Raw genomic sequence first — 18,914 nt, 5'->3', positions numbered from 1 at the left:
AGCGAGCGGTGGCGCGGTGAATCGTCCACGGCCATTTCTGCGACCCCCATCACCCTCGAACCACTTCTTCTGTCCCGGCGATCTGCTCGTTATTCTACATCTCGTAGAGGGGCTGCTGAGAAAATATTGGACCTGTGCCGAATGCCCCCTCCGTTCTTGTCTTTGTCGAGCTCGCCAATTTCTCTCAACGAACGTTACGGTCAAAATGCGCTCCAAGCCTGCTCGTGGTCTTTCGGGTCTCTCGTCGACATTCTGAGCATGAAGCTGACTGGCATCTCGTTCATCACATTATCATGAACTTTGAGGCTCTGTCGATGCGGGTGGACCGGACGATGCAAACCTTTGCGACCACGGCGCGCCGTGCAGCTGCCCACGCTACTTGTCCCGCCATAATATTACTGTCCAGAACAAGGACTCGACGCTTTCTTGTACCATAGGCTCGCTTTGGCTTTGCGAGAGTCGCAAACCACAGCGGCGGCGTCGCGCTGTCATCCATTATAGAGAACGACAGAGGTACGTCCTGCTCGTCATGTAAGACCTTGCTCTCCTTTTGCGAAGACTTCTGCGAGAGATGGAGGCAGTATGAAAGGACGTGCAATTTGATCATGCTTCGCGTCGTCCATCCGGACGGGACACTGGCATATATCCGAACGGCATGCTGTCGTTGTCATCGAGCTGGCATTGAATGTCAAGCAGGCTGCTTCATGACTTGTGCATGCGCGACACGTCCACATAACGAGCGACTGTCCTGCCGTCGTCTTGTTTCAGTCGATAGTGATCTCGAGTCTTGACGCTGGTCGGCTTGCCTTGGGAAGCTCTTCTGCCTATCTCGCGCGGATCTTTTGGATGTTCTTCATCTGCTGTCTGTTGTCTATGAAGACAACGCATAGCTTCCCATTGATCGTGAACTGCTCCGTTCAATCATCGATCGACGAATTGGCTACAAGCATAACGGGCGACTAGTGATGTGACGCAATGTCTCACCAACAAATGTTAGCGCTGTGACCGAACGTCGGTGCTCGTCGATGCATTTCGTGGACCGGGGGAAGACCGTTCGGCATCGGGATCCGCCCTATGAAGCAGAATCATCAGCTGAGAGAACATAATTCAATGGCTCACCGTGATATTCTGGGGTGTCTTTTGTGAAGGCCTCGCGTCTGGCGGGTTGGAGTGTGAAGAGGCCGGTGTACTTCTGCGGATCGATGATTCTTCCACAGAGATACATATGAGACGATCCGTATGAGCCCAACGACCATGAGACTGTAACATATATTTACTACCATGTGGCTCGTCAGCAACGCCGTCAGGATGGGCAGCGCATGGTTCACAACAGCATTCGCGCCCAGTGATGTCCCCGTAGAGTTTGCTGATAGCGCGTCTTCCAACAGCCTTCAATCGATTTAACGCATGCATCCGTCATTTTGTTTTGCGGGCCAGAGCAAGAGGCAGCAAGTGAGCAAAGGCAGCAAGTGGGCGAGGATATCCGCGCGACATTGTTCGCGGGAGCAAATCAAGTTGCAGGGGGTTGCGGAGGCGTCGCGAGAGCAAAATAAGAACGTCGCGTCGTCAAGCTGTGCGCCGCTTCAATGCTCAACTTTCCGCCCGCGAATGCCCCAATTGCGCTGTCCCTATGTGTTCCTCTTCTATTCTACGTCTAGCTGACGAGATGATGGATCTTGGATGGTCTATGACCCACGGGCCCCTCCTACGCATTTTCTACACTACTTGAAAGGTGCCAGCTGAACATCTTGCATCCCCCAGTACCACAGATCACCGGATTCGAACAAGGCTGCCGTAGTCACGTCTTTTATGATCTCTGTCTTGATCTGAACTACAGCCTGCTTGCTTGATGGATATCGCAAACTGGTGCACCTGTTCTTCGCTAACCATACAAGCTGACGGGCAAGAGACGACTTTCAGTTGTTGTGATCCCTCCTCACTTGTTGATATTGGGCGTGGCTGTCTTGCTGATCTCGCTTTTGACTTCTCAAGCCTTGATTGTAGGTGGCGGCCGATGGATCTGGTTCCCAAGTCTCGAAATATCTCCTATGGAGCTTGCGGTGCACGTCATCCTTGTGTTGATTATATAAAGGCTTGAATATAACATGGGTGGAAACGGCTCCGTCTGCAGCGTCTTCTGGAGTTCGGCGTTTTCTTGTTGGCTTGGATAACCCCCCTTCTCACGGGCTCGCAAAACGTGCGTATTTCTCCTATCCGTTTTCATCACCGCAGGACTGCCCCGATTTCGGTCCTGTGAGTATCCGCGCTGGCTCTTCACGCCTATGAATGATAAGCCGACGCGCATTTCTTGTAGTGCATTGTGGTCTGAACAAGACATACGCTTGATAAAGTGTGCATCGCCACGAGCTTGCGGCTGCACTCGAGACCTACGTTCTTTCAATGTTCAACTTGCGACCGAATCCGCTCTGGACAAGTGCTGGGGGCATGCTGGGCTTCATCAGTCTTGCATCCCTCGGCCGCATGGTTCTTTGGTGAGCGAATTGGTGGGCAAATTTGCTGCAGCTTGGTTCGCACGGCCTCTCTGCTTCCACGAAAAGTCCTTCATTGTCGGCTAGATATGGGACCATGGGTCGATACTTGAATGTTTATTCTTTTGCTGCGTCTGCGCAGGAGCATTGCTTTTGTTAACCTACAGTGTGCAGTGTTCATCCCTGAATCGTCCATCTCTGGTATCATAAGTTCCTGAACGATAATCGCACACCGAGTACGTCGTCTTCTCCCGGTTTACTTGAGTTGTTGACATTTTTCACAAAATAGAAGATCACGCTGTTATCTGCAGCTCAGATCCGTTGTAAGAACTTTCATCCGCAGAAGGAGGATTTGCATCATCGGCAAGATCTTCAAATTTTGCGCCCAGAAGGCAACTTTCTGTAGTGTTTGCAGCGCTGGAAATGTTGGCTTTTGAGGGGGGCGATCGTTGCGAATATTTTTGCGACGATGTCTTCTGCTTGCGCGCATGATGAGAGCCGGCTTCATGATCTTGAGTGTCGTAGCACACTCGCGTCGAACAGGGTGCAGTCATATCACTTCGATGCAAAGCTATATATTCTCTCTCGCTCAACTCGCTCCAAACACGAGTATATACTGGAAAGTCGCAGAGCGGCCCGTGGTACTGCATCCTTAATGCCAGAATCGAGCCTGCCGTATAACTCTGCAATACTCTAGTAACAATTGCAGTAGATGACGACATGAGTTTCAACAGTCTAATCGACAGCGGATGAATAGAACTCACCTCACAATTGCTCTCGCCGGTGAGTCGCTGAATATCGGCTTGTGCAAACCACAACCGCGGCTTTCAGCAAGCCGTATTGCAGTACATTGCACCTGCAGTAAGCTTTTCACACCATCAGCTGCCGGAGACTCCGAATTTATCAGTGGAACGGGGACTCCAAGCCCTCCGCGTCGGAGCAAAATGCCATTACAAAGTTGTTCAATGCTTGAAAAGATAATTGCGAAACGATGTCGAGAATCAGAGCGAATCAGCGGGTCTGAGGTCCGAATGATGTGTGTCATAAATCAAGGAGGAAACAACTTTGATGAAGGAAAATGACAACTAATTTTCTAGTCAAGGGAAGACGAGGTCACACACACGGCAGACATGGTGCGATTTATCAACGTAGAAAATTGTGTGTAAATGTCGACTGATTTCTTACACATGCGACAAATATTTGCAACCACGGCATTTCATGTCGAAAATGTTTCACTTTGGCTGCTAATGTGCGCTATTTTCCATTTACATGCTACATTGGCAAACCTTTGCCACAAATGTAAAACATCAGCCGACATCCCCACACCATTTTCCACGTTGGTAAATCGCACCATGTCTGCCGTGTCACAATTGTACACGATCCGCGTCCGCGACGCGCTGTGAAAAGCACGTGATGCACTGATACGATCACGAGCTCATGTCCACGTGGTGCCATGACCTAGGCCGGTGTGCGCGCCCGTGTGCGCGCCACGAAGCTACCGACTGGCCATGGTGCGACTGGCCATGGTGCTGGCGGTCATTCTTGTGACCATTATATTTCTCGCGATTGGGCTCTCCGCAGGTCAAGTGAGATCTTTCAACGTAGAGATTGTGTCAATGATCACTCCGTCACAATAGGATTGCGTTCATATCAGTCGGTTCGTGCCGTTTCTTCCCATTTCCACTAGTCAATGGTCTTGCCGCCATGATAATGTTCACCGCTGCGTTCAGCATAAGCATAGGAAAAACAGAGTGGCATGAACAAGAAAGCATGTAGAGAACATTCTATGCAACTGCACTTATTAAAAGATTTCGAAGCGACCATTCGCAGGATTTCTGATATCTAATGGGAAAAAAAGGAAGACAATCACCCGGGAACGCGGTCCAAGGTGGGGAAAGAGGAAATAATGTATATCAAGTATCCATCGGTTTGATACTTTAAGCCATAGAACAGCAATCCGTGAAAGCAAGCACTCTGCTGTCCGAGGCGTGAGCAGCTTGGGAGGAGTCTGGAGGTGTTATTAGTACTGTTCGGCCAGACATCATCATTGCAACAGCGACGTCACTCACTTGTCAATGGTCATTGTCCATCAATGTCATAGAGCTCCATCTACGAGTTCGCCAACGTCCGAAACGACGTCTCCTACATTCTCACCGACTTGCCTGCGGACGGAACTACCCGATAGAGCTCCATCTACGAGTTGGCCAACGTCCGAAAGGACGTCTCCTACATTCTCACCGACTTGCCTGCGGACGGGACTACCCGATAGAGTCCCATCTACGAATTCGCCAACGTCCGAAAGGACGTCTTCTGCATCGCCTTGCCTGCGGGAGACACTGCCACCCGATAGAACCCCATCTACGAGTTGGACAGCGTCCGAAAGGATGTCTTCTACATTCTCGACGAGGCTGTCCATGAAACAGTTAACGGTGGCGTTGTGGGGGAAATAAGGATTGACGCATTACCGTTTGACATGAATGCTTACGTCCGTGGCGAGGTCCACAGAGACGATGGGAGCATCGCGAGACGCAAGTCCAACAGAGGTGACCTCCCTCGTTTGAGCGATGGGGCTTGCAGAAATGTGGAGCGCGAAGGCGATGAAAGCGATGATGCTAAGACGCATGGTGATAGGTTAAGGAGCGACGAATAGTTGAAAGAGCCGGATGCAATGAGCGAACAAGGTTGAGAACGAAGGGTGGATTTCCTGTCAAGGATTGGGCTGTGTGTAGGTTGTTCTGAGTCCCTACAAGGCAGGCCTTTATATATGCGGTCCGGTCATTCACAGGCTTCGCGAAGGAAAGGCGCCTACCTCGTCTTACAAGGGTATGAGGTTTGTCGGGACAATCGGAAGCAGACTGTCAACCTGACAAGTGGCGCATTTCAGCTACCGAACGTGCGTAGGCGTCATCATTTTGAGGGACCCCCCCCCCCACGCGGCCTGTGAGTGGATTGCGCACCCGAAGATGTAGATCTGTGACACATTGATACGAAGGACATTTTGAATTTTTGACATTTTAAACGCACCATTATGTGAGGAGAAGCAGTTGATTACGCCGACGGAACTCAGTATGATTGAACGGTGCACTGAAAGCAAGATGCTGACTACATCTAACGTTTGAGGGTCGTTGGGGAGTTTCGGTCCCATGAATGTCTGCACCATAATTCGGATGCGCCACGTACGTCGGATTAGGGAAGTCTTTCGCGGGCAACCAAAAAAAAAAGCGATTGTGCAAGGCGATTGTGCTGATGAATCGCGAAAAAGACGGATGAAATTGACACCACAGGAATCCACGCTGCTAGTTGCTGAGAAGTATTGATAAAGTCTGTCACCAGGATCAATCCTCGGAGGGATCTACAAGATACTGAAATCCGCGCCTGAGCCCAAAAAGGTCTTGTGCTTCGTACGTACGGGTATGAACGACTCAGACTCAGCCGCCAGATGTGCACGAGGTTGCACTCTCAGCACGCTTACCGGTGAAGAATGAGTGAGTCTGGAGCTACCCGAACAGCGGCAAGCACTATATCAAAGCGGCGGGACTGGCCTTGTTTCAAGTCTTTCTTCCATGTCAGCTCGACATTGCAGAAACGATGATCCCCGAAAGGAGGAAGGACGATTGCGTTGACAAAACCATACCCCAACGGGGCGAACCCGAAATACCGGAAGGTTGCCAACAGCTGCCTGCTGAGTCCCCGGACCAGGCTCGTTGGGCACAATATTAATATTACTCATACTGATCATATGCGCGATAGAACGCGGTCAGCGAGCGTATGACTGAGTTTAGATGTCGATGTCAGATATGACAGAATGAGAACAGTTGCACGCTGGTCGATGAGTTTCGTGTCAGTGGCATGGGAGCTGAAGGGGAAAGGTACACAGCATGCAAGCGGCCGAATTGCGGCGTCTGGAGTGAATATGCAGATCTGCACATGGTCGAGCTGCACGGGCAAAATCAAACAAGCATATTTACGCTCCATCAAATTCAGGATCTGTACAGCTCGAAATAACGCAGCGATGAACGTACCACCAGTCCCACCAGCCCATACGACCAGATCAGCATCAGCCATGCAGGCGAGGGGCAGGCGTTCCCACTGCTCTCCTGTTCCTCCTCCTCTCCGACAGCTCGTGTTCCCATCCCTCCGATCAGATGACAGCTATAATCATGCGATACATCGCACTCACTCAGCGTGAACACACCTTGACACTCTGGGTCAACGTTGGACTCGTTGTCGACGAAGTCATGATCAGCGATGATCAAGTTCCTACCGCCTGCCAAAGTTGACGCTGAGCGGCATGGAAATCACTTCACTTACTCTCGAGATGCTAATGTCGATCTCAAATGCCCTCGAGTACCCCGACATCTTCACCGTTTGTCAAGCCGTCTTCTGCAGTCTCATGCGACGTCATGGCTCGTCACATTCATCTTTTCTCGGAGGATGTTCTGAGAAAGCATACTTCGTTCTCGTTCGCATCTGCCGCCCAGAATCGCACCGTACGCCGCTTTGATTGTAACCGTATTCCATCAAGATTACTTCGACGAAAATGCGCAACGGGACGACGTCGGAGAGCCCAGACACTTGTGCTCACGCGACAAGCATTTCAGACGAAGAACCCCTGACATAGAATGTGCACATTGCGAGAGAATAGACTTTCGACAATATAGCACGCAGATGAGGTACAATGAGCGCGAGAAAAGATCGTGAGCTGAGAGCCTGTAGAATACGTTGACGTTGAGTAAAGCCCCGGCAGGGTGTTAATGAGGAGCAGATCGGTCATATGTGAGAGACTTCAAAGATATAGGAGGACTTCTACTGCCGAACGCCTGCGAGAAGTTACGGCGACGAGCGTCTGCTCCTCGACGAGGTCCTAGAACTGTCATGTGATGGCTACACGCCAGCCATCTCGCAATCCGGTTGCAGGCTGAAGCCTGTCCACAACGCTTTCATACTCCGGGACGATTCCCCTTTGCTGCTTAAGTTGTTCATCGAGATGGGATGTCGGGGCTGTCGATGTACCGCATTACGCATGCGCTATTGCTCAGACATAGCTCTTCACGGCTGGAGGATTGACAATGCGCGTGCCCGAACCAATACTGGTACGTTGTTGCTCCTGGAAAAGCATTCTGAAGCTGGGCTGGGATGTGAGTGACGTTCACGCAGCGAGGGGAGTGAACTTACACTCCCAGCATCATAGATATTGCACTCTAGCGCCTGTCCTTGGTAGAGACACCTCGTCTCGTCGTAGCGCAATTCAAGCCAGATTCAAGCGGTATCATAAGCAAGAATCAATACTCGCAGTTAGATAGCAATGGCCTCCCTCCTCAATAGGATGGGCTTTCCTTCCATGTCTATAATATGTGGCGCAGCCATGAGTTCAATAGAAGGCTCAAGCTCATCCGGTCCCATTCCAAATGATTGATGATTGAAGAAGCGATATATAAATCCTTCGCAGCGTCAAAGGTTCAGTGCAGCCTCTGATATGAGGTCCTGTGCAATCGTTTCATTTCGCGATTGCTTCTTCTTCTGCACAATTGCCAGAGTGAAGCTGGCCTTTCTAACGTCATTAGACGGTGGGCCTGAGCAGAGTCCTGAAAGGCTTTCCTTGTTCCTCAGATCGATGCAGGTGTTCAACAATTGCTTGATCTGTGCCCCGCTGTGTATGGAGGATGACACAGATCAGATGAAAGGACGCACTCACGCGAGCGTTTGAAGATGTGTTGGTTCATCATCCAGCATACTTTTCAAAGAAGGATCAGGTGAGTTTCACTTACTAGTAGCTTCGTATCCATGTGTGTCCATTATCTTCGTTCCAGACAAACGCATCCAGCCGCAATCTTCTCGCAGTCCCATCCGGCTCTTCTCCAGTTTCTAGGGAGACACAGACCAGCGAATAGCAGTGAACATATGTATGGATGCTTGTGCGGAAACGTCCATTGCAGGCCGAGTTCGAACGGACGTTATCTTGCTCGGCGAAGAAACGTTGCGCAGCCAGTTCGCTAGACGAATGGAAATCGTGGTTTAAATGCCTGTTGCCGCGTTGATCAATAATGCGGGTTGTGGTCCAACTGTCGACCTGTGGAGGATCTACAACGAGCGTCGTGGTCCAAGTGCTGCAGACGCGTCGGTGGCGTTGAGAAGAATAGCAACCAAGCAGCGGAAATGGCCAGAAGCCCCCGCGCGAGCAGAAAGGTCAGTGCCCACATGCTGAGCGTGCGTTCCATAGATATACTTCCTGATGTTGGTAGCCAGATGGGTCGCCACAGTTGTAGAAATGTGACCAGACGAAATTGGTGTGGCGTTGAGCCCCCGCTTGGGCACCTGACTTGATGGCCAAACATACGAGCCACGCCAAGTTCAACAACAAAGGCAAACGCGTGGCCACTCTGCCTCAATCTCCATCCCTCGTTAATGGCTTCCTCTACCATGCCTGCTGGGCCTAGTGATCGGCGTGTGGTCCTCATCGTGCATATGATTGATCCCCGCATCCCCAACCGCGATGACGCGAATGTATATCAACAATGCAAAGAAGCAATGCACGCGAAACTGATGGACTCCTTTCGCGATTGCGAGGTAGGAAATTCCACGTTGGATCGTGTAGCAGCGTATCAACCTGGTGAAGATCGGTATACAGGAGCGCCTACACCAAGAAATGAGTGATGAGAGCTCAAAAGTCCACTGTGGCTTAATGGAAGGCTGCAAGGTTGGTAGATCCACTCGTCCGCCGATTGTCACTGATTATCGTCCAGCTCATCTTCGAAGAGCATGAAAAAGGGGAAAGGGACGGACGTTCGATCGTTTCGATGCATATTGTGCTGTGGAAGGTGGAGAAGAAGAAACCCCGCGACCAATGGAAACTCCCTCTGGTATGCCTCGACAAAATTCACTCTGTACGTGACCTTTCGTGTCTTATATCAGATGGCATCTGTGAATACCCGTGCTTGTCCACAGCATAACGTTCATGTTTCAACGGTCTGTAAAATTTTGTCCGCTGGTGACCTAGAACTCTTCAATAGAGTACGTGTCAGGATGCAGACACAGCTCCCGCATTTATTCACCTCCAGTTTCCAGTGTCAAAAAGGTATAGAACTGGGGTATGAGGATCCGACATCGTGGGATGGTTGGCCGAAGAATGGTCCGCAAGCCTACCTTATAGGCTTCGACGCTTTGCCACCTACAAGTGAGTGAGTATGATTGCGTGCCACGTTCGGACGTACTTACCGGAGACAGCACGATGGATGTCACGTCCCTCAATCCAACCGGCAGGGCAAGTTGTGGGACAGAGGGGCGCCTTTGCGGCAGCAATACGGGCTCATTCAATGCCGGAGGCCTCCCTGACGACGAATGTTGAACGACGACGTAGGAAGAGGACGGCGGATGATATACCAGTGGTCGATTCTATGAAGAGAGCCCGGTTGGATGACGCCACACTCCAGGCCACTTCGGGTTCCTCCGCGGAGCCTTCGCTTCTAGCCTCAACGAGAGTTAGTACAAACGTTGATGCGCGGGGAAAGGGGAAGAAGAATAGAAAAGGTAAGTATAAGGCGACCAGGGCATCAAATGCCGTGTCGCGTGATATAGAACGCGTGGCCTCAACCAGTAGAGCGGCAGTAGTCACCGCTAGTGGAAAGGAGAAGGCGACTGACCGTGAAATAGCGAGACCGGATAGCACTGGAAGGGCATCCTTGGCGAGCAGATCAATGATCGCGATTGATAAGGGCAAGGCAAAGGGAGTTGATATTGCTGGGTCGCAAGCCGCTTCGTTGCCCATCGCACCAGCGATCCCTTCACCGACCTCGATCAGCCGAAGCTGGCGCGCGGGACCCGCAGCCGGTGACAGTGAGGGAACGAAGAGGGACAACGGAAAACAGAGAGAAAGCGATCGTGGGCATTCTTCGACGCTGTCGATCTCATCCTCTCACCCACTCTCGTTACGCACACCGCGATCGGCCATTCCACAAGCTACTGTCGCTTCAATGCATGCTGCGGGTCGACCTATGCCGCCACCTGCTGTGGTACCATTGAACACAACGACAGCTTTGTTCCCGTCCGTAACTCATGGGACTACTGATAGCGGTGAGTCTGTTGCCTAGAATGATTTTCACGTCACTCATGCGTTGCTTGAAAACTCTCAGCATCTGCTCGACTGCTTGCTCATCACGTCTCTATTCCCGTTCCTCCTGCAGATGAGCCACTCACTGGAGGCAGTCAGCCTGATAGCTCACACACAAGGCCATATGCTGACCACCTTCCTGGTGATGATTCGGATCAGACGATTGATAGCTTGTTCGACGCGAGCTTTAGCAGCAGTGACGTCACCGTTAGTAGTAACATTGTACTGTCAGCAGCCGGTGCGAGTACGAAATGGGGTCGTAATGGCGAAGAGTCCACCCGCGCCGAGAATGCACGCACGGATAGCAGTGGTCAGTGCACATTCCTCAAGACGAAATCGGGTTTCGAGCTGACGACTTCCTCATGGCATTATAGTGTCTACTGCTCGTCGACATTCTCAGCATATCAGGGGTCGTCGATCTTCTGCTAATGCCTCGACTTCGAGGGTGCAAGAGCAAGGTCTGCATAACCATGTCTGCCTCTACTTGCATATACTCATCTATATATTCTTGAAATCAGACTCGACGATGGCCAACAGGGTCGAATCCATTACTGACATCAATATTCGTGCTGTGTGCGATTGTCTAGTGCAACACTATGCAAAAAATCCCAATGATCCGGTATTTCAAGAGATGTTCGGTGGGCTATTCCGCGGGTTTTCTAGTATGTTTTGTATCTCATTTCGCTTGTCAGATTTCTATTACCGGCTAGAGAGTGTACCTGCCGTCGGTGTAAAAGCCTCAACCCCAATATTCAGCGATACGACAAATCGGGACTTGCCGTTAAGCGGTGCGTCAGCTGCACGAGATGTCTTGCATATGTCATCTTACTCATTGTTCGTAGGTGATCACTTAGCTGTGCCGACTGGAATGACGCGAACTATATCATCGATCAGCATAGCAAGTACGGACAGTACACGTCCAGCGAGCAGGAGAAGTTCAAATGGTGCGCCGAGAAGCAAGGGAGCATCAATGAACAAGGAGAATGTCAGAACTGTCAGCAGACGAAGTTCAGGAGTCACATCGGGGAACAATGATAGCATCGGTGACGAACAGGCGAATCCGAAGGACGACGAGAATCATGTCGAGTCAGGTACGTGTCCGGCCAACCTTAGATGCTGCTCGATTGACATAGCGGATGCAAAACGTTTTGTTAAGCTGCTTCAAATGTACGCGCAACTGACGCAGATGCATCAGAGCCTGCATGCATGAATGTCAGACCGGAGGACGAATGTCTCCCTGTCTCTCAGGAAGATGACGAGGACGAGGAAGACATGAGCGAGCGTGATAATGACGAAAGTATGAAATTCAAGCTGATCAAATGGCCCATATGCTCATGATGACGCGATTCAGCTGTAGATTTCCTGCTGAATGAGATGGAAGAAGCACCATCCGACGATGCTGAAGAAGCGCAATATCAGAACGGAATTGTCTCCTCCCATCGTACGTGCTAGTCCTGTTTAGACAACGAGGTTCTTGTTGATGATGAATCGAATAGCAGTGAGGGATCCAGTCAACGCTGTTTTGGACGACGCGCGTGTCAAATCCGTTGTGTTTAGCAGAGATGCGGATCTTTTCGGTCATGATGGTACGCACAATCCCACTTATGGTGGCGTTGTACGTACATTGACTCAATCTTTCGTGTGGCATATGACGTTACTAGACGATTGGTTGGCGGCCGCTCTCAACGATGGGTCGGATGATAGTGTTCAAGAGGGACATGGTAGTAACGAAACAGCCCCTTCCGGTACGGTCATGATGGTTGACATATTTCTCCCTTCAGTGGCAGATGCGGCTGAAGGGAATCCTGAGAAGAGAGGTGCAGGGTCTACTATGACCCAAGAGGATGATCAAAATCATGGTGACGGCGTAGCTGAGCCATGGGATGAGGGTATGCAGTTTCATCATCTCTCTAGATAATATAGGCCAAGCTAATTCTTCTCGCGTGCTGCAGATGACCTGTTTTCTGACGATAAACTGGAGGACACAGCTTCTGATTTCCCCGGTGCGGTGCCCATAAATGTGTCCACGGACAATGCGTTGGAAACGCACCAAACTGATGGAGCTGCTCCAGCTTTCGGTATACAGTGTACGCACGTGTATTTTTGGACTGAATCTCCGAGCTCATGACGGTTCCTCTTTCAGCTTCAGAATTTACAGATGCAGATGCGGATGGAGAAACGGAAAGCGATTTGTCATCCGATCTATTCTCAGATTCTGACTCGGATTAAGGAGTTTAAATGTATCAGCAGCCAAAGCTGACGGGTAGATGTGTGGATGGAGCATTTGGTTTGACGATCGTGCAGCTCTCATGACGGTTGACTTGCTGTATCTCACAATCTATCATGTTAACAATGTACAGTATCTTACGTGCAATCCCAATTTCGATTCTCAATAGCATTAATGACTTCTGCATCTCATAATGCGGCGAATCACAGACGTATGATGGAGTCTTGCTGGCAGTGGGTACGTTCGTCTCGTGCCACATATCAGATATCTTTCAGAGACAGTGCGGCAAACCCAGTTCTTGCACCGCATGGCGCGTCATATAGTCACCATGCACTGTTGATTGAAGACGCGACAAGAAAACGTGAAGTACATTCTTTAATATGTACGGAACGCCCAAAGCCGGAGAAGGTGTGACGATGTATGCTATATCTTGTACTGTTGGCGCACTATTGCACCCACCATCACTAAACTGAACCGACTTCACAGAATTTTGTTTTCCCGTGCAGAGGCACCGTGGCGATTTCTTCGAAGTAACCTTGAGTCGAGATATTGCAGCTTGAACGGAACAAGAAAGTTGCCGTCATACTCAACATATTTCTCAATGATCAGCCTAAGCCTTCACGTTTTCGGCACTTCAAATTTCATACCGTTCAGACTGAGAATCTAATGTCACTTGTTGACACACTGTTCGCACAGAGAATCAGGTCATGCACGGAGTCTATGGAGGGCCACGAAAGTGGAAGACTGCACTAAGCGACCACTCAGTAGAGATTCCATCCCGATACGGTTTGTCTATCTGCATAAAAATCATAGGAGTGCAACAGAGAAACGAACATCTCAACAGCAGAAAACATAGCCAGACAATACTATGCGCATGTCAGATAAGATGGTCATATCAAGAATCAGTCTATGCAATGACTAGCGGCTACGAGGATCTGTGAAGAAGATTACCATGCCTGGACGGTGACTCACCCCCCTCCGGCGGCTTTGTGATTGCTGCCTACAACGATCCCTGACACGGTTCTGCTGATACCCCAACACTGTCATTCAAAGACAGTGGATCGCATGCTCCGAGAGCAGATCGCTCGTCATTCCCTGATGGCTATGAGATGACCCACTTCATGGCGTCATATGTGGTGGCAGACTTACTGTCCAACACGACATCTCTGCGCGACATATCTCCACCAACATCACCGATCAGCCTCCCGCCTATCTGCCCTCCCGCAAGAACCTTACCGGAGACGAAAGGACTGTTGCCATTGTCCGCCGAAGAGGGGTTAGCAAAGGGCTCGAAGGGCGGAGTGGACGGAAGAATTCCAGGGAATTCAGAAGGAAGAGCTGTGGGGATCCCAGGAAATCCAGGGAATCCAGACGAAAGCGCCGAAGGAAATCCAGAAGGAATAGCTGAAGGGAATCCACTGGCAGAAGGAAAAGGTGGAGGAGATCCAGAAAAATGAGGAAGACCGGGAATGCCAGAGGGGACAGGAAAATGGAACTTTGGAAGGACGTAGGAGTGCTAGAATCTGCAGCGGAGGTGCTGCTAGAATGGGTTGGGGTGTGAGGGGAGACCGGTGCCGCGGTGATGCGAAGGGCAGAAATGACGAATGCGAGCAACGGTAGACGCATGGTGCTAGCGATTGAATAGAGAACTATGAATGTAGCAGGTGCCAGTGGTGTAGCACTGCTTGAATGATGAGCCTATGAGTGAAGATGTGTGTGCTGACTGCAAGCCGCGACCGTACGTCTTCTGGGATAAATCTACGTGCAAGTAAGCCTTTTATATGCATCCCTGCCCGTGGTACCGTTCAATCGGATTTTGCAACAGAGATCGACTTGTCACTAGTCACTTCTCGTTCGTGTCTCCTGATTTGCAAATAACTTAGCCAGTCAATTTCGAGGTTGATCGTTGACGTACATCGATTGCACGGCCAGTGGCTGTCTGATGTTTGGGTGCTCGAAAGTCAGGAATCGTCCGAGAAAAGCCAACTTGAAGGTGGTGCCATGAGCCGCAGAGTTGCTATGATGTCGGCTCCAGATGTTGATCAGCTTGCGTAACGTACAAAATGCAGTCCTCTGTTCAAGTGTAGATCGTTCAACGAGGATACCGAGACGGGCGAGATGATACACACAGGAATGGCGTGATATTCCATTGAGCAGGCTTCTCCGATCGCAAGCAACATAAGAGGCTGGGAGTGAGAGGTGGTTGGGGATCAGAATGCAGCGGCGTTTTCTAAGACTGGCCCTTGGGGTCACAAGCTGTATATAGTCATTCCCAAGGTCGATGGACTCGTTCTGGAGATGGAATGGAATTTACTTGGTTGAATAGATTATAGTGGGGAGCACTAAGATGTGCGTTGGGGGGTGAGAGGATTCGGCCGCGTAGTGCGGGTTAGGGTTACCGCGCAAAGGTTTCGAGCTCAGAAACGGTTTGAGGTGCCACGCCAGGCGCTGTTTGCAAGCGATGAGGGCAGGTAATATGGGCCGGTTTGCACGGTGGCCGCAATGCCGATTTCCTGAGCACTCGAAGGCCGGATTTCTCGAGTGTGAAGTCTGTGCCATAGGATAGGTGGCATGACTACACGGCTACCAGCGAAACGCTTGGAGTGGGTGGGTGGGTGAGCTACGAGAAAGTGAGATGCGACGTGTCTCCTCCGTCCGTCTGCTGAGAATGAAAAAGTTCTTTCATTGCGAGAAACGAGCGCTGGGTATGAACTCCACTCCAAAAATGAAACCACGACAAAAATGGCGCGATAAATGAGCACTCACTGGCAGCATGTCACCTCGAATTCGCTATGAAGTAGATGGTAGAGGATGTGCAATGAACGGGAACGATTAGCGTTGACAAGTCCTCCGGACAGCTCGGGACTTGATTATTCGCATCAGAACAATGGCCACGGGCATGTAGCACCAACTTTGTAGACCTCGATGTCTGGGGAGGAGCTGTGGCGGATGATCTCGGACGACGGACGACAATTTTCGGGGACCTTGAATCCAGATGTCACTCGTCAACGTGGTGATTTTGTGGCCACAAGCTCATCTGCAGTCCGTACTCACCGAATCTCCGCAGCTGTTGCGTGCAAAGACGTTCAATGCATTACGTATGACTCAGAAGTTAATGATGCAATGTCATGGCGAAAATAAATCCACATTGCTCGGCCGAGAATAGTATGGCACGAAATTGCGGGTTCGGATTGTATGAACCGCGATCTCAACGATCACCCTTTAAATCCCATGCAAACCCAATATCCTTCGCTTGACTCTCCACGGCTCGCCGCCGGCTTGCTGTTGTAGACGGCATTGAAATGTGGCTTAAGTTCTTCATTGCGGAATTTTGTCAATAGTGGATCCTCGAAGTATTTGATGCTGCTAGCTGATCAGCGGCAGACATGCAAAGGAAATTAATGTACATACATAAGGACTCCAGCCTTGCGTCTTCCGACATCCTCTGCATTCCGAAGGTGTCTTCTCGCAAAGTTTGCTGCCGCAGTACAGACGTCAAGGCAAGATTCGATATCGTGCGCTCTGTTCCCAGTGACATTTGCAGCCATATCGGACAGTACAACGTCAACCTTCCCGTCGGAATTATTTTCCTTTGTGACAAGCGAGGTCACGAAGGCGTCCGCTTGTGGGGATAAGAAGTCCATTTGAACGGTCTCGACACCTTCCATTGGGAGCATGCGTAGAAGGTCTACGGCGACAATCGTACCTCGCTCGTCCTTCTGCGTGGTATCTGGCTTTGTAACTTCCGAGATACCAAAATCATGAAGCGAGTCTGGAAGATCGTGGCTGCCGAAGCCAACCTCCGCTCCACGCTGTGAGTATTCTGCGTCCGCCTCTGAACCTGCACGTCTGTTCTTGCGAGGAAATCCTACGACGTCCTCTTCCATCAAGCCAAGCTTCCAAGCAGCAACTTGGCTCCATCCACCGGGAGCGGCGCCGAGGTCAACCACGGCGCGGACATCGTGCTGGAAGATCCTCCATTTCTCGTCGAGTTCAAGCAGTTTGAAGGCAGACCGTGATCGGAAGTGCAGTGGGTGACTAGCGCGCTGGCGCACGTATGGATCACGGAGTTGGCGAGAAAGCCATGTGGTAGACGACGGTGGCCGCTTGCACAGGACGCGTGTGGCCGCGAAAGACATCCTGCGGCAGCGATAGAGACACTAGGATGATTATGTAAGAGCAGTTTGTTTGGCAACAGCCTCTGTTCCAAACAAACGCTGCGCGCATTTCGTTTTTGCCTCAGGCTCTGCGCTTCTCAGTTCTGGCGAGTTGAAATTACTGCTTTTACAGTCGCTTGAGGGGATTTTTCATGCCTCTATCTACTTTCTCTCCGGGATATGTACAAGTCGATGCGTTTGGCCCCGATGAGGGATACGAATCAGACGAAGAAGTTACGTTTGTGACCCTGGACCTCGGTTGTGTCGAACCTGCTTTGGTCCCAAGCAGTTCCTCGTATCGACTGATAGTGAGTCACGTTTGCAAGATATCCCCAGAATCATCTTTCTCCTGTTTCCTGTTATGATCCTGCATGTGGACTCTCCCATTTATGCTGGTCAGTCAGTGTATGTGTGCGTTACTCGCAAGTCTTGATACTGGTCTCATGTTATGCTCTTTCTCTCAATCCCGCAGCGATACGTAAGCAGAGTATCTCCATATGACCAGTGAATGAAGTAACCCTTGTTGATATCTTGCGAACTCCAGTCATGCACCATTCAGACGAGGTTCTGTCTATGTTCACGATGGAATGCTCAAGTACATGCTCTTGCAATCATGCACTGTTGAGCCAGCCAATCCAAGTAGTCACCTAACCTGTTGTTCCTTCCCAGGGTCTGGATACACCGACACCATTCCTGCAGCTCTCCGGTACTATATTCAAGGGACAACATCAGTCTTTGTTAGGGACGGAATTGCTATTCACGGATGCAAAAGGTCAGTGTTGTGTCTGGGCTCTTTGCACCTGTTCATCAGGGTCATTCAATTCCTTGTGTCTGTGGCGCAACCGCTATGTGCTAACTTGCACTTGGTCTCGCAGACGACAATCAGGAGCGAAACAAGAGAACGCTGGCCCACGTTGGCACCACCGAGCAACGCATCCGGTTCAAAGAAGTCGAGCTGAGGGAGCGGAATGCCAGTAGTGTCTCACAACCAGAGCAGACCGCGGAGACTGGCCAGAGCAAGAGCAAGAAAAACAGGATCCCAGAGACAGTCGGGGAAGTCGTTGGCAGTACTATTCCAGATCCCGAGCCGCCTCGTAGACGCGGTGGACGGAGACGTCGTACCGAGCCGATGGAGGGGAATCTTGAGAATCAGAGCAAGGGGAAGGGAAGAGGAAAGGGGAAGGGGAAGGAGCGCGAGACGATGCAGCCCGGAGACGTTTCTGCGAACGGAACAGGAGAAGAACTTGGTGCAGCCGCCGACGGTGAAGAGCGAGTAACTGTTGACGTTGTTGAGGGGCTGCAGCCCGATATACAAGACAGTCCGGGTGAGAACCGAGGTGTGCATCAGCAGATCGGTAGCGAGGAGGTTCCTGGGCATATGGTCATTGATCCTGATCTAAGTGGACTATAGCAACGGTGCGTCGACCAGTCGATTTGCTGTGCAGTGTTGACTGTTTCCTGAAAACGGACTCAGTCAGGCTCTGTGCTGTGTCAAATAGCCTCGGGGAGCTGCGTCGGATTTATTCCACCTTTCTAGTACCTTATGAGCGATGTGCAACTTCGTGCTATCATACTCCTTTCAAACGCTAAAGAAGGCTGAGACCTGGGTTGAAAGCCTCAATGTACGCAGTAATGCACTTAACTATTAGTATACGTAGCGTCAACTGATTACCACCGCCCATTTGCTGGCAGTCTTCCCGGTCTGCGTGCCTGTTTTTACATCTCCTACCTTCTTCCATACTGTGAGTGCTTTCAAGATCTCGAGGATTGTTCTCTTCTCAAACGAGGTTTTCTGTCGCACAGACCCCACGTACAATGGCTTTCGGCGGTAACACTGTGGCATTCCGAAGACCCGTCAACCTGCAGACATACGTTGTGCGCCATTTATCCCAACGCATGCGGAAGATGCTGGAACAGCGACGACCACTCATGTC

At 50.7% G+C, this 18,914-nt stretch overlaps 6 protein-coding genes across 6 annotated transcripts; 3 read left to right on the top strand and 3 right to left on the bottom strand.

Moving 5' to 3' along the window:
* Positions 1 to 4,584: 4,584 nt before the first annotated feature.
* On the bottom strand, positions 4,585 to 5,112 carry LAESUDRAFT_717216 (uncharacterized protein; the record flags this gene model as incomplete). Its single annotated transcript, XM_040907307.1, has 2 exons — positions 4,585 to 4,897; positions 4,955 to 5,112. 2 exons carry the CDS (start codon positions 5,110 to 5,112, stop codon positions 4,585 to 4,587), a joined length of 471 nt encoding a protein of 156 aa, XP_040759609.1.
* Positions 5,113 to 6,355: 1,243 nt separating this feature from the next.
* LAESUDRAFT_730763 (uncharacterized protein) lies at positions 6,356 to 7,156 on the top strand. The gene is made up of 2 exons (XM_040909902.1): positions 6,356 to 6,425; positions 6,512 to 7,156. Exons 1-2 carry the CDS (start codon positions 6,417 to 6,419, stop codon positions 6,767 to 6,769), a joined length of 267 nt encoding a protein of 88 aa, XP_040759608.1. The 5' UTR covers positions 6,356 to 6,416; the 3' UTR covers positions 6,770 to 7,156.
* Positions 7,157 to 8,909: 1,753 nt separating this feature from the next.
* Positions 8,910 to 12,825, top strand: LAESUDRAFT_763311 (uncharacterized protein; the record flags this gene model as incomplete). Its single annotated transcript, XM_040913230.1, has 19 exons — positions 8,910 to 9,056; positions 9,118 to 9,186; positions 9,233 to 9,373; positions 9,435 to 9,500; positions 9,555 to 9,663; positions 9,714 to 10,559; positions 10,619 to 10,906; positions 10,971 to 11,054; positions 11,115 to 11,234; positions 11,289 to 11,388; positions 11,451 to 11,540; positions 11,596 to 11,687; positions 11,792 to 11,893; positions 11,948 to 12,037; positions 12,096 to 12,182; positions 12,258 to 12,341; positions 12,378 to 12,485; positions 12,549 to 12,683; positions 12,740 to 12,825. 19 exons carry the CDS (start codon positions 8,910 to 8,912, stop codon positions 12,823 to 12,825), a joined length of 2,844 nt encoding a protein of 947 aa, XP_040759607.1.
* A 716-nt stretch (positions 12,826 to 13,541) lies between these two features.
* LAESUDRAFT_717214 (uncharacterized protein) lies at positions 13,542 to 14,449 on the bottom strand (the record flags this gene model as incomplete). Its single annotated transcript, XM_040907306.1, has 4 exons — positions 13,542 to 13,619; positions 13,796 to 13,863; positions 13,973 to 14,241; positions 14,331 to 14,449. 4 exons carry the CDS (start codon positions 14,447 to 14,449, stop codon positions 13,542 to 13,544), a joined length of 534 nt encoding a protein of 177 aa, XP_040759606.1.
* A 1,589-nt stretch (positions 14,450 to 16,038) lies between these two features.
* LAESUDRAFT_663001 (23S ribosomal RNA methyltransferase) lies at positions 16,039 to 16,962 on the bottom strand (the record flags this gene model as incomplete). The annotated part of the gene is made up of 2 exons (XM_040905033.1): positions 16,039 to 16,186; positions 16,235 to 16,962. The coding sequence occupies 2 exons, from the start codon at positions 16,960 to 16,962 to the stop codon at positions 16,039 to 16,041; spliced, it is 876 nt and encodes a 291-aa protein (XP_040759605.1).
* A 170-nt stretch (positions 16,963 to 17,132) lies between these two features.
* On the top strand, positions 17,133 to 18,391 carry LAESUDRAFT_663015 (uncharacterized protein; the record flags this gene model as incomplete). The annotated part of the gene is made up of 3 exons (XM_040905035.1): positions 17,133 to 17,288; positions 17,650 to 17,752; positions 17,856 to 18,391. The coding sequence occupies 3 exons, from the start codon at positions 17,133 to 17,135 to the stop codon at positions 18,389 to 18,391; spliced, it is 795 nt and encodes a 264-aa protein (XP_040759604.1).
* Between the last annotated feature and the right edge of the window lie 523 nt (positions 18,392 to 18,914).

The sequence above is a fragment of the Laetiporus sulphureus genome (assembly GCF_001632365.1).
Source record: "Laetiporus sulphureus 93-53 unplaced genomic scaffold LAESUscaffold_54, whole genome shotgun sequence".
NCBI lineage: Eukaryota > Fungi > Basidiomycota > Agaricomycetes > Polyporales > Laetiporaceae > Laetiporus > Laetiporus sulphureus.
The sequence above is the reverse complement of the archived record's forward strand: the minus strand, read 5'-3'. Positions and strand labels throughout refer to the sequence as shown.